General features: G+C 40.3%; 1 protein-coding gene across 2 annotated transcripts in view; it reads right to left on the bottom strand.

The window, feature by feature from the left end:
- Window positions 1-14,405, bottom strand: part of TUSC3 (tumor suppressor candidate 3) — a 141,222-nt gene extending 126,817 nt beyond the window's left edge. The window contains exon 1 of one of the 2 annotated variants that reach the window (XM_003797656.2): window positions 13,971-14,405. In XM_003797656.2, the coding sequence (XP_003797704.1) occupies window positions 13,971-14,108 (138 nt within the window). In that variant the 5' untranslated portion in view covers window positions 14,109-14,405. The remainder of the gene's footprint in view (window positions 1-13,970) is intronic. The other variant, XM_003797657.3, reaches the window with a different exon arrangement.
- Window positions 14,406-14,819: the final 414 nt, after the last annotated feature.

Here is a 14,819-nt window from a genome sequence, read left to right as displayed (position 1 = left end):
TTACGCTGACCACCTCCTTGAATTGACCTAACTTCCACAGACCAGACATATACCACATATACTCAATACACAGGAGGCCTACTTGCTTACGCTGAACACCTCCATATGCTGGTCAGTCTCTTGGGTGGTCAACTTACAGAGGTTCTACTATAATTTCAGTTCTCTCAGTTTGCTGTACTTTTGCATACTGATGGGTGCTGTGCTCCTCTGACCAACACTCTGCCTCTTCGTTGGGCTGTTTCCTACGATTACCACTTTGGTTTTCAGCTTACACCTTGTGCTACCATAGCACCCAACATTTCCCAGTTTATACACCTCTCACACGACATTTTTTTCTGTCTGAATCTCTCACTGGGCAATGAACTGCAGGATGTATCAGGTACAATGGCTGCCTTAATCATCACACTACCTCCCAAATCCAGCACATGCCTACCTAATGCGTAGCATTCACCCAAAAATATTTGTGAGAGAAAGGAATGAACGATCATGTTTTAGAAAAGCTTCTATAACTTGATCCTTTGTTCAGTAACATGTGCCATTATTTCAGGAAAAATATATTCAATAATATTTCTACTTAAAATCATATGATATGAAAAAACATTTATGACATATTTAACAGCCAAACAGCAGACATAAAACATAAAAGGCTCATCGACTCTGGGGATCAGCTATGATTCTAATGACATGGACTCAAAACCAACTAAGCTCTTATACTCAACAAGTTCAGACTTTAGAAACAAATCAGTAAAAAACAGGATAAAGTTCCCCAGGCTCATCTACTTACTATGCTATGATGGCACTTTGTAAAAATGCAAAAACAAAAGTTAATCTATGTAAAGAAATGACACAAGTTGAACCCAACTTCACAGAAGTAACTGTGCAAGGAAAAAGGATACAGAAAAAGGGGAACAATACAATCAGTTCCCACCCCAAATTCTTAGATTGTAAAATATTTTGGATTTCTACTCTAACACATACCTTGAACACATGAGACCAGCAGTAATGACCATACTTAGATAAATAACTTATTTAAGTTGTCTACCATGAGTTATTGTGGTTATAACACCAATGAAGTACTTTGAAAATTAAGCAGTGTACAAAAGTAGCTGTTTTAATTTGTGGCTTTACAGATTAGGTATCTGAAGCAGGCAAAAATAATGAATGTAAATTTAATTACTATTTGATAGTCAAATAAAAGAACTTAGCTCAGGCACAATTAGTTTTGGTTATTCCCTACGGATCATATAACTCAATTAAATTGTTGAAAAGTAATGTTATTTAGGCTTCTTTATGATAAGGAAGTTATAATCAAATCAAAGAAGAACTGTTACCATGAGTCAACTTCTAAGACATAAAATTGGTTTTGATGTTTAGAAAAACTACCATAAATCATTCTATTACCATATTTCATATAATCTTAAAATCTAGAAAGGATTTAAGCAGTCTACTCTAGGAGTTAACCTTTTTAGAATCGAATAAAAATCACACTAGAAAAATGTATTTATCCCATAAAAGAAAAAGGTATACAATTTCAGAGAACAAATAAGAAACTTTATTTTCACCAGGTTCAGAAATCCTTATTCAACCCTCTCGTTTTATATTTAAGGAAGGAAAGTGATGTTCTTAAAGGTTAAGTGACTTGCCCTAAAACATAAGAGTTTATATTAAAAAAACTACAACCCACATGTCATTTTCTAGAACTTTTATCAAAATTGTATAACACTTCGTAAGTCAGCATTTTATTTCCTATCTTCTTTAAAGCAGCCATGCACAAGTATTATTATCTATAGTCTACAAAGAAGGAACTGGTCTAAACTGACAGTGTGCAAAGATAAACAGTGGGGCTCAACTTCACATTATCTGTTTTCTCTGACTCCATTCTGTAACACTACCAAACAGTAACGTAAGAAAAAAAGAATGAAAATGCAAATGAAAGAGAAAAAAAAAAAAAAGACCCACTCAAATAATATAGAATGTTAGAGTCATCCATTAGGGGCCAAAGAAAAGTGAACATTAAATCAATAGCAAACAAAATAACAAGAGGAAACAGTGGTAGTGATATTCTTATGACTTGTTATCCATCATTCTAGTATAAAGCCATATATGGGTCATGTTATTGTGAACTAAAATAAAATGTTAAGGCCTCACCCCCACCACCCAGCAGCTGACTGGCTGACTGACTGGACCCCTTCTTGGCCAAGGAGATCCATAAAACTGAGTTGCCACCAAAGAGAGGAGATCAGTCATGTCTCATCATGTGCCCCCCGCTTCTTACAGATGTCCTTTGTGACTTATTAACTGGCCTAAGGTTGTACAAGCCATACCTGCAGGTCCTCAATATGTATAGCCAAACCACATGAGTCTGGACATCTGTCTGGTCGTTTGTCTCTGATGAACAGACCCTTATGTTAGCTCAGACATTCCTTTTCTTTCCCTGACTCCAGGTCTAGCAGATAAACCCTAACTCTTTCAGCCAACTATCAACCAAAGAATCTTCAAACCCACCTATACCCTGAAAGCCCACACTTCCGGTTGTGCCACCTTTTCAGGTCAAACCAGTGTGTGCCTTCCACATAGTGATTCATGACTTTACCTGTAATCCTTGTCTCCCTAAAATGTAGAAGACCAAACCATAACCCACCATCACAAGTCAACTTGCTCAAGGCTTCTTAGGTGTGGGTCCAGGTTCATTATGGTCCACAAATTTGACTCAGAATAAACCTCTTTAAATTATTTTACAGAATATGGCTTCTTGTCCAATGACATCATAAAGGCCACAGTGGTAAGGTTTCAAAAAAGGAGGAAATAGCTAACAATGTCAAATGCCATAGAAAAGTAAAGTAGGAAAGGTCCCCATTAGGTCTGGCAATAAGGAAACCAATGATAGCCTTCTCAAGAGCCAATTCAATTCAAGAATTTGTCAAACAGGGAAATTGAGTATTTCATGACAAATTTTGCTTTTTGTAATACTGAATCAGGGTGTGCTACCAAAAAAAAATCACTTTGAAAACATGACAACCTATATACCACATTCTGAGAATTCATTCACCAATTATCAGCACCAAAACTAACATGCATTAGGCACCGGCTACATTTCAGGCACTATGCTGAGTACTTTCCAGGATTAGCTCACCTAACAGAGCTACAGAGGAGAGACCGGCAGACTATCACCACTTTACAGATGAGGAAATTGAGGCTTAGTGAGAATAAGTAATTTGATAAAAGTACCTTTTTACCAAGTATAAGGCATTATGCTTGAATATGGAGATATAGATATGAAAAAACCCAACCCTTCTCCTCAAAGGGCCTATGAAATAAAGGGAATGACAGATAATAGACAACACTGTCTGAAAGTCCTATAAAGAATAAGCACAAAGATCCCCCCAGGTGAGCAGAAAGGAGCACCTCATCCCAAATGGGAACGGGGGGAACTGGCCTAACATGATGTAGAGGGAAGCATGTGCAGTGGGGAGAGCATGTAAGAGGAGAGGTGGGGAAAGGCTCACTCAGAAAAGGAGCTAAGTAACATGCAAAGAAGTTTGGACTGTGAGGCAGGCCCATGGTATTCCACCAGCACTCCTCCAAGACCTGACATTCTTCAGTGACGTCTCCAGTGATAGCAGCTTTAGTGAGAGTGGAAAGGGTGATGAAAGCAAAATAGCAAGTGGGTAAAACTCTGAGACGTGAGTGAAATGTGCCCAGATTGCTGACCTTAGCAAATGGCAGTATTAGAGTGATTTACTTAGGGTTATGGATTGTAAGCAGAACTGTTTGGGAAAGAAAACTGAAACAGACTTTTACACTCACACTTCCTCCATGTAGGTTATATACCATTCTGCCATATATATACACATATATGCCAATGTGACTTAGGCTTCCCTTAGCCTAATTTCATGTATTTAAATAGTTTCATGAAGAAACAGAAGGCCTAATTTTATAAATATTCTCAAAGCAAGTGAGTTTAAGCAGTATTAACAGGTTTGTTTTATGCTTTACATTCGCCAAATCTTTAATCATTTTCTGGATTAAAAAAAAACAAGTAGCTCGAAATGAAAGTTCCATAAAGGCCCACCATGAAAAGACAGAGTACAGACTAGGGATAGTTATTAGATAGCATGAAAGTGGCTGGGCCGGGCGTGGTGGCTCACACCTGTAATCCTAGCACTCTGGGAGGCCGAGGCAGGTAGATTCCTTGAGCTCAGGAGATTGAGAGAAGCCTGAGCAAGAGCCAGAGCCTGTCTTTACTAAAAATAGAGAAACTAGCCAAGTGTGGTGGGAGCCTGTAGTCCCAGCTGTTTAGGAGGCTGAGGAAAGAGGATTGCTCAAGTCCAAGAATTTGAGATTGCTGTGAGCTATGATGCTGCCAGGGCACTCTAGCCTAGTAAGACTCTTCCTCAAAAAAAAAAAAAAAAAAGTGGTAAAGGGGGTGGAGGGGACACTAACAGCATAAAGTCTCAATAGCTGAGCACGTGAACATGGAAATATAAAGTATTGTATCAGAAACTTTAGTCCCAGCTTTGTTGTTTAGCTGGAAACCTGACTTAGCTGCACTAACAGTCCATAACGCAGTATAAAGAAACCACCTTGTACTCTTCTCTTACGATGTGCACTACGTGCCAACATCAAAGCATGTGACTCATGCTGCTGTCAGTGGGAAGTTAAGTTGAATCATAGGACCACAGTAAGAGGGTTAGACCCGGCTTCAGCCCCCCTTCCTCCCCAGAAAGCCTCCCAGAGGAAAAACGTACAGGAACCAATGGCAAGACACAGCACAACCACTCCAGGTTCGTGAATATGAGGAAAAACCTTTACTCCCCTTGAAAATTCTGAAAAACACTGACCTATCAGCATTCTTTACTCCTAAAGGGAGGTCCCGATTTTTCTTTTGCTTAGTCTTAACTCATTAACCAAAAGAACATTATTAAAATATGATCCTTTAAAAATAAAAAGCTAAATGTCTCCCTATATTTTACTTAGTATGCTTTAAAATGAAACCACCAACAATCTGTTAAAAGCACACACAAAAGGAAATAAATACTTTTAACAGCACTGACTACTATCACACTAGCTCTTTAAAAAAAAAAAGTATTCACATAGAAAACCATCAAATACTAAGGCATAAATTATTCTTCCACTCTTCCCTTGGGCTAATAGCTTTTAAAGGACACAGTAAATTTATTCTCAGTCTTTTTCCAATAATCTTTTGGCTCACATAATATTTAAAAACAGAACTTTGATTCATACAAAAAGTTATTTATTTCAATAAAAGGAACACATGGAAAAATTCACTTCCAAAAACACACACAGATTTTTTTTTCTTTTTGAGAATTTCACTCTTACCTAGTCTAGAGCGCCATGGCCTCAGCCTAGCTCACAGCAACCTCAAACTCCAGGGTCAAGTGATCCTCCGGCCTTAACCTCCCAAATAGCTTGGACTACAGGTGCCTGCCACAACACCCAACTAATTTTTTCTATTTTTTAGTAGAGACGGGGCTTCACCCTTGCTCAGGCTAGTTTCAAACTCCTGTGCTCAAGCAATCCCTCAGCCTCCCAAGAGTGCTAGTTTACAGGTGGTAGCCACCCCACCCGGCCTACACAGATGTGTTCTCATACTGATCACTAGACTCAGGGATCAGGAAGGGCTATAATATACCTAACAAATCCTCTACTGCAGTGCTCCTCAACCTTCCTAAAGCCATGATGTATCTTCATTGTTACAAAGGGGTCATGACCCACAGATTGAGAACCGCTACTCTACTGATATTTAACACCTAATTTGCAAATAGTATTAAGTTGCTAGTTATTAAAACAGAAGAGAATTTGGAGTAAGACTGTAAATGTAAATGGTGTACAATCATGGGCAAAATATTTAACAAGTTCAACAAGACTTCCTTTAGTAGAATGTTTTTACATACCAAAAAAAAAAAATTTCAGAAATCCAATTTGAAATGTCCTGAACGATAAAGAAGGTTATTGACTCACAGAAGGAGTCTAGAGTTAGAGCAGTTACAAGGCTGGCTAAGTCCTGTCATCGAGTCCCCGTGTTCTTTCCCCTTTCCTATTCTGGTTTTGCCCCCAGGCTTATACTTTCATGGTTACAAGGCGGCTTCAGCAACTCAAGCAGCACATTGTCACATACACACTCAAAGATAGGAAGGAAAAAATGTCCCTTCCATGACTACATCACAAAAAAGAAAAAACTTTTCAAAAGTCCCATATACTGTATCATATACTCTGAAAACAATAATTTGCAAGATAATAGATAATCACAACGATCTCCAATAAAAATTATTGCTTGGGGCTGACAAGTGACCCAGCTTTTCCCAATAATTAAAGCAAGCCACAGTACTGTTACCAAAGACAAAAGTTAGACACGAACTTGCCTGCCACGACAGTCTACCTTGTAAAGACATTGTAAAGATTTTACACCTGTTACTGACCTAGGGGGAAGAAGGCTTAAGTAAGAGAAATTTATTTCTCAACAGTTCTAGAGGCTGGAAGTCTAAGGTCAGAGTCCAAAATGGTCAGGTTCGAGCACAGGCTCTTCTGGGTTGCAGATTTTGGTCTTATCACTGTATCGGTCAGGTGGTGGAATGAGAGGGAGAAAGCTCTGTGGGGTTCCTTTTATAAGGGCACTAATCTCATTCAGGAGCACTTCACCCTGAGGATCTAATCACTCTCCAAAGGCCCCATCTCTTATTACTTCCGTATTCAAAGTCAAGATTTCGACCCATTAATTTGGAGGGAGACACAGTCAATCCACCGTAATAATCTAAGTGGCGTGCCTAGCATCCTGTCAGCTCTATTGCTACTTTCCTGATATAATTTAAATCTTATTTTCAACTCCCAAGTTTGTTAAATTCATTAGGTTATACTACAATATTTCTTTCCATTTAACATTTTATATGAATATCAGAGTCCACAAATTATAAGCAATTTTATACCTAAAATTTTTTAAAACTTATACAAGTATGAACTAGTCAAATGCTTTGCTGCTTCCCAGCAAAGACTCTACCAAAAAAGTTCTAAAAATTGAATCAAATCATATTGACAACTATGTTAAGCTATTTTAAACATATATATATATACACACACACACACACTCTTCAGGCACCGCCTGTGGCTCAAAGGATTAGGACACCAGCCTCAGATAAGGAAAAAAAAAAAAAAAATATATATATATATAACATATATATATACTTCTAAAATAAACAACAAGTATTTAAATTAAATAAAATCAATCACACAATTTATTTAACCTATACTAAGTGCCCTTTCCATTAAAGGTACTTAAAGTCTCATGGTAACATAAAGAGGAAAGGAAATTTCTTTTTCACTTTCAAATGTCACACTCAGTAGGTATCTTTATATGACCAACCAAATTTTAATAACAATGACTTGGCACCTGTAGCTCAGTGGTTAGGGCGTAGGCCACATACACCGAGGCAGGCAGGTTCAAACCAGCCTGGGCCTGCTAAACAACGATGACAACTGCAACAAAAAAATAGCTGGGTGTTGTAGGCACCTGTAGTCCCAGTTACTTGGGAGGCTGAGGCAAGAGAATCACTTAAGCCCAAGAGTTTGAGGTTGCTGTGAGCTGTGATGCCACAGTACTCTACCAAGGGTAACAAAGTGAGACTCTACCTCAAAAAAAAAACACTGTAATATTAAATATGCCAGTAAAGACTTTTCCTCTGAATTGTTTTCAGTTCATTAATGCCTTCAGGATGCCGCTCTGTGGTGAAATTTATCACAGATTTCAAAACACACTATAAATTTACTGTTTGCACCTTTTCCCTTCCAGGGTTAAACAGAAATGAAGACAGGCAGGAAAATAGATAGTAATTACTATGAAAGAAGATATTATCCATTCTTGTGATAATATTTTCAGGAGTTTAATATTGGAACTAAATATTTAAGTTTTACATATCTATGTATAATAAGAGTAATCATATTTTTATAAAAGAGATCTATGTGAAGCCAGCCTCCCTGTGTACTATTTACAAAATACAGAATAAACACTAGAAAGATATATTACACTGGCAAGTGATTAGAGAAAAAAATGAAGTTCTAGAATGTTAAAATTTGTTTACCATAAAACAGCACTGTTAACAGCAATAAGAAAACAGACGGACCAGATGGCCAAGGGCAGGATTAAGAGTTTCCTTTTAGATATGCTCAATTTGACAAGCTGCAGAAATCTTGCCCAATAGATAGAAAAACTTGATAGAGACCAACACAAGTATTATGCATTTGCTATATACATACACACATGCACGCGTGTGCCCACACACTGTTATATAACAAATAAATCTTTGTTCAGTACCTACCTGTTTTCTAGTAGAGGATGATACTACTCCTCCCCTTAGCCAAAGGCAAATTTTCTATCTTGATGGGATCAACAAGGTGGGATTCTAATGGAAATAAGCAATCAGGAGATAGTCTGATATGCCAAATAAACTGGGCGATGACTAAAGTGACCAACATCAGCCATAGGCATAACAATCACACTCAGATCTAAAACCACTGACTATTTAGGGTTAAAGAGAAGAGAAAGAAAAAGTAAATGTAGCAAAAGGTTAAGAGTTGATTTACTATGTATTTATTATTTGTGGCTCAGATGACATTTCCTGAGAGTTTCTAAAGAGTGCCAGTGGAATGACTCACTTGTTCTGGAACATCTTTTCAAGGAATTTGTATAGCACATGGCCATTGAAAGAGAGTCCTCCTCCTCCAGAAAAAAAATGGGCACATCTGTTTACTCTTGAGTTCAATAAGGATACCATCTCCTTCTAGGACAGAAGCCAAACAAGTTTATTTTAAAAGGTCTGAGTTCCCTAAAATCAAAGTTCCTCTGCTGCAGTGCAACTCACTATGGGCATGGGCATCATCTGGCCCTTCTCACATTGTTCTGTGACAAATGAAGTTCTAGGAGCCAGGGCAAATGCTGATACTATGGCAGTTCTGTTGCTGTTAGTAATCCCACATCTTCTGTCCATCAGCCATGACACTGCAGCAGTCTCGACAAGCACCTTTGATTATTCCTGTCATTTCCAATCACTCCCCAAGGGGTTACCATACATACAATCAACCTAAATGAAACAATGCCTGCTTGACATCCATACCGTCTGTGTATACATATATACATATTAACGTATAATTACCGTGCATTTCTTTCTTTTTTTTTGAGGTAGAGTCTTACTTTGTTACTCTTGGTAGAGCTGTGGCATCACAGCTCACAGCAACCTCCAACTCCTGGGCTTAGGCAATTCTCTTGCCTCAGCCTCCCAAGTAGCTGGGACTACAGGTGCCCACTACAATGCCCATCTATTTTTTGTTGCAGTTTGGCTGGGGCCAGGTTGTATCCCACCACCCCTGGTATATGGGGCCAGTGCCCTATCCACTGAGCCACAGGCGCTGCCCACTATGCATGTCTTCTGTGATGTTGGCAAATTCTTCCCCAAAACTTCTCTGCTTCAAGGCAGCATTCATTGCTTACTTGCATCCTCTCTCTTTTATCATCTGCTAAGACAGTAAAGTCTCTATTTCACACTTGTACTATGAAAAATAAGTGGACGTTATACATCTCCATGTAAAATATGCTTAAAACCATTAATGATGGACAGAAGTTATGTCAAAGGCAAATGAAATAGGTTTCATTTAGGCAAACATTTCACTTTTTTTTTTTTGTTTTTGAGACAGTCTCACTTTGTCACCCTCAGTAGAGTGTTGTAGTGTCATAGCTCACAGTAACCTCAAACTCCTGGGCTCAAGTGATCCTCTTGCCTCAGCCTCCTGAGTAACTGGGACTACAGGTGCCCACCACAATGACCAGCTGTTTTTAGAGATCGGGGTCTTGCTCTTGCATAGGCTGATCTCAAACTCCTAAGCGCAGGCAATCCACTCACCTTGGTCTCCCAGAGTGCTAGGATCACACATTTGACTTTTTAAGAATTGTTATGAGCTGTTTAATTTTTCGTATCAAAAAATCACTGTTACCTATATATCATGGCCTACCAGCTAATCACAGTCTTCGAAGATAAATTATTACAATAGTTCCTTTTAATAACAGCAAAATCAGGAAAGGTTCTGAAAGTCAGTACAGAATTTGAGCTTTTTTTTTTTTTTTTTTTTTTTTTTGCGGTTTTTGGCTGGGGCTGGGTTTGAACCTGCCACCTCCTGTATATGGGGCTTGTGTCCTACTCCTTTAAGCCAAAGGCATCACTGGAATTTGAGCTCCTTTTACGTTATAAGAAGTTCTTATAAATTTAAATGAAGCTGATTAACTGGTAAGTGTTAATGATGTAAAAAATAAACAGTCAAAAGCATCTAAAGCAATATGCAGTAGATATGAATATGTCAATAATACAGTGCTAAGAATTCAAAATCTCTTATAAACTCACATCGCTTAATATGACTAAGGATTCAAAAATTAGCTTTTAATAACTATATTCAATTTAATTAAGGAAAGTGACTATGAAAATATCCAATCTTCTTTGCCCATTGACTTAATAATTTCTCTTGAATACATTCTCAATCTAAAAAAACTAATTAATTTGGAAAAAATGAAAATATCTTAATGAAGACCAGGAGCACTGGCTTATACCCGGCATTCTGAGAGGCCAAGGCAGGAGGATCCCCTGAGTTCAGTAGTTTAAGACCTAATGCTAGCATTCTGGGAGGCCAAGGCAGGAGGATCCCTTGAGTTCAGTAGTTTAAGACCAGCCTGAGCCAGAGCAATACACTATCTCTACTAAAAATAGAAAAATTAACCATGCAGGGTGGTGTGCACCTATCATCCCTGGTACTTTGGAGGCTGAAGTAGTAGGATCTCTTGAGCCCAGGAGTTTGAGATTGCTGTGAGCTAGGCTGAGGCAATGGCACCCTAGCCTGGGCAACAGAGCGAGACCCTGTCTCAAAAAAAAAAAAAAGTCTTAATGAAGCAGCCAATGCACGCATGTAAAAATAAACATACACATGCATACTCACACAAACCAATCCACAGAATTTACCAATTTTATGGTGTAAAATCTCCCCCTGGGAAATTCTCAAATAACAAAAGAGAGTGTAGAATTCTCAGCATTTAAGTAATAGATCATTTATTCCAGCGCCCATATAATTTACTTTCATACAGTTTATTTATTTAGCAGAAAAAAATCAATTATAAAATCTTACATTTTAGAATCTCATTATACTAATGTTTTCACTTAAATGAGGACGTCAGAGTAACAGCTACCACTTAGTGATCAGTTGTTACTTTCTAGATATTGCATGAAGCACTTTTTTTTTTTTTTTTTGAGACAGAGTCTTACTTTCTTGGTAGAGTGTCATAATGTCACAGCTCATAGCAACATCAAACTCTTGGGCTCAAGTGATTCTCTTGCCTCAGCCTCAGGATCAGCTGGGATTACATGCTCGGCTATTTTTAGAGATAGGGTCTTGGTTGGGCTATATACACAGTCTTATTAATCCCAGCAACAACCCTGAGATGTCAGAATTACATATGTATTTTAAAACAAGCAAACTAAAATTCAGGGAGGTTAAGTGGTTGACGTGATGTCATACTATTAGACAGAGGCTGAGCTGTAACTGGACCATCTGTCTGACTCAAAAACCACAGTGTTAACTAACTATGATCATCCTAACTATTATTTCCTTAAAGCAAGGAATGTTCATTCTTGACTCCAGGCTCAACTTCAGATTTCAATCTGACTTCCTCAGAAGGAAGGAAAACACTCACTGCTCACGCCAAGTCAACAGCTCTGGTACATGTGTCAGTAATATGTATTGTAATAAATTAAGTTCCAAACACTATACTTTCTGGTTCAACAACATGGAATCCTATAAGGGGCATCAGCTTCTAAAGTCAGCAAGAAAGAAACCACATGTGGTCAAAACCACCTTGGGCTACAATTACAGAAGTACCACATTGGTAACCAACTGCTTCGCATTATTTCCAATATAGAATGTTTCCTTTCCAATACCAGAAGAGATTGGTTTGTAAACTGTGTACCAAATATGGAACCGGCCTGTATTTCAGAGATATGCATGTTTATTGAATAAAATATCAAAATGGCAACGATTTAAGTTGTCACTTTGCTCTTCTTTTCCTCAACAAAAGATATTTCTTTTTCTAAACAAAAGATATGTACCACTCATATAACAGCTATTGGTATTAGGCTCTCTTGAACACGACAAAGTAATTTTGAAAACACCTTTTTTAAATTCTCAATGTTCTCTCTAATTTTTCATTTTTTAAATATCTTTTGTACAATATTTTAACAGAAATAGATAGTAAGTTAGATTTAATTATTTATACTAAATTAACAGACATTTCCACATTTTACAGAAGTCTTATAATCGTAGATACTCAGATGCTATGAACATGTACACTTTTCAGATTTTTTTCTCCCTCCAACTGAAAGTTGTTAAGGTCACAGTGATCTTCCTAGGAGATGAATTTCCACGGAGTTCCTCATAATCTTTCATTTCCCTCTGCTTTGGTAATCCACAGGAAACTATCTACTTTTCAATGTCTACCTTTCTCATGAATACCTATGAAATCTAAAACTCTTGGAAAATGATATGTAAATGCCAAGTGCTACAAAATGCATCGTTAATTTATATTTGTAAATGTAATTTTAATTTAACAATGGTTCTTCTCTAAACCCCTTACCAGAATTCCATCAAGAATTTTATATGGCCTACTTTCATGTTAAAATAAAAAAGCTAAAAAGAACAGGAGTTAATGTGGAACGCATGGTTGTTGGGGACAAAGAGAATAAAAATTACTTTGCATTTGAAACTATTTTTTCACTATCCCCTCTCAGCTATTAAGATAATTCAGATTTTCAGCCAACTGCAGGTGTGTAACTTCACCAGGAAACGCTATCCTGAATTATAAGCAGAGCACTCTCACCAAAATGGTCTAACATTAGAAATCTTGGTCACATGCCCCAAATAATTATTATCCTGTAGCTGTTACATTTTCCAAGATGGATAACTGAAATTCCCAAATAACTCTACAACTATCATAAATACCTACAACTACTTTAAATACAGCCACTTCAAATTTCATCCTCCACAAAATCAATGGTAGGACTAGGATGGAAATCTGGTGGTCTGAACTTCAGGGCGTAACAAATGACAAGGTCATTTTCACAAGTACAGAGTTCAACATGAAAAAAAAAAAATGAACAAGGCCAGGAGAGGTGGCTCACACCTGTAATCCCAGCAACTCCGGGAGGCTGAGGCAAGTGGATTGCCTGAGCTCAAGAGTTTGAGGGACCAGCTTGAGCCAGAGCAAGACCGCCCCCCCCCCCATCTCTAAAAATAGCCAGGTGTCATGGTGGGCACCTGTAGTCCCAGCTAACTCGGGAGGCTGAGACAAGAGAATCACTTGAGCCCAAGAGTTTGAGGTTGCTGTGAGCTGTGACGCTACAGCACTCTACCAAGGGTGAGAGTGAGACTCTGTCTCAAAATAAATAAATAAATGATTTTTAAAATCCGTAATTAAAAATCCAGAATTGAAAACACATTTTCAGTACTCTGTTGCCTTTTGAAATGAATAAAGGAAGCAGAGTAAGAAAACAAGGAGCAAATAATTTCTGTAGGTTCACAAACACTCCTCCGGTTATTTTCACACCCAACACACCCCTTTTGGGGACACCGGCGCCCGAAGCCCCGCCTCCAGCTGAGGGTCAAAACTTCCAGAGTCTAAAAGATGCGCCCGGACTCAGAGATCAAGTGAACGCTTTTCTGGTTTTTCAAGTCAAGACCCGGGGACCCCACGCCGGAGGCTGCGGCGCCCGAGGGCACGCCCAGGGGCTCTACCCCCGCGGCTCCCGCCCGCGGCCGCCATCGCCCAAGCCCGCCGCCCGCTGCCTAGCAACGCGCCGGCTCTGCCTAGCAACGCGGCCCGCCCCGGCCCTCCCGTGCCCGCAGGGGACTGCGCAGGGGATTCATTCTACCTCCTTTTTCTTCTGTCCTCCCCCGAGCTGGATGCAGAGCAGCAGCAGCAGCAGGAGGAAGGGGAAGCTCCCGGTGGGCAGGTACCGCAGCCGCCGCCCCGCCTGCCTCCGGCGTGAAGGAGCGCCCCTGGCACCCATGGCTGCAGGGCAGTGTCTCCTCCACGCGCGGTAACCGTGCGCGCCCAGCTCCTTCCGCGCTGCGCACCTGCCAGGCCCGCCTCCGGGAGCCCCCTGGCTGGGCCCTCGGGGGGTGGCAGCGGCTTCGCGAGGGACCCGGACGGCAGCCGAGGACGCAGAGGAGGAGACTGACGGAGCATCCGGTTCACCGGGAGAGGGACCTGGAAAGGCGCGGGATGGGGCAGGAAGTGGGCGTGGCGACGGCGCCGGGCGCGGGGCGCGGGGCGAGGCGTGCGCTGCTCCCGCGCTGCCTGGGACCCGCGCCTGGGGGGCCCGCGCCGGGCGCTCCCCGACCCAGCTCGAAGGCTGCCCTGCGCTGGACCCGTTCCTAGGTCCCGGGAGAAGGCGAGGAGCCTGTGAGCCCAGGGCTTCACCTGGAGCTTCGATCAGACCTAACTGCCGTCGTGGGGGATGAAGGAACCTGGCCCTGTAGCCACCAGCAATCTCCACTCCCTTTGGGGCTTCGTTAGGGACGCAGCTCTGTCTCCCGCGGAGCCTTTTGAAGTCATCCATTTAACACCCCCCAGAGCTCCCTGGGCTCATGAATACCATCTCACAACCTCACAGCTGTTCCTTCCAGGTGCATTGGAGAGGCCTAGGCGCTAGTCCAGTCTCCACTTCCTTCATTCGTTCGCTTTTTCATTCCCTGTTGACCAATTACCATAGTGCGGG

The sequence above is a fragment of the Otolemur garnettii genome, unplaced genomic scaffold, assembly GCF_000181295.1.
Source record: "Otolemur garnettii isolate 467f Iridium unplaced genomic scaffold, OtoGar3 scaffold00121, whole genome shotgun sequence".
NCBI classification, from domain to species: Eukaryota; Metazoa; Chordata; class Mammalia; order Primates; family Galagidae; genus Otolemur; species Otolemur garnettii.
The sequence above is the reverse complement of the archived record's forward strand: the minus strand, read 5'-3'. Positions and strand labels throughout refer to the sequence as shown.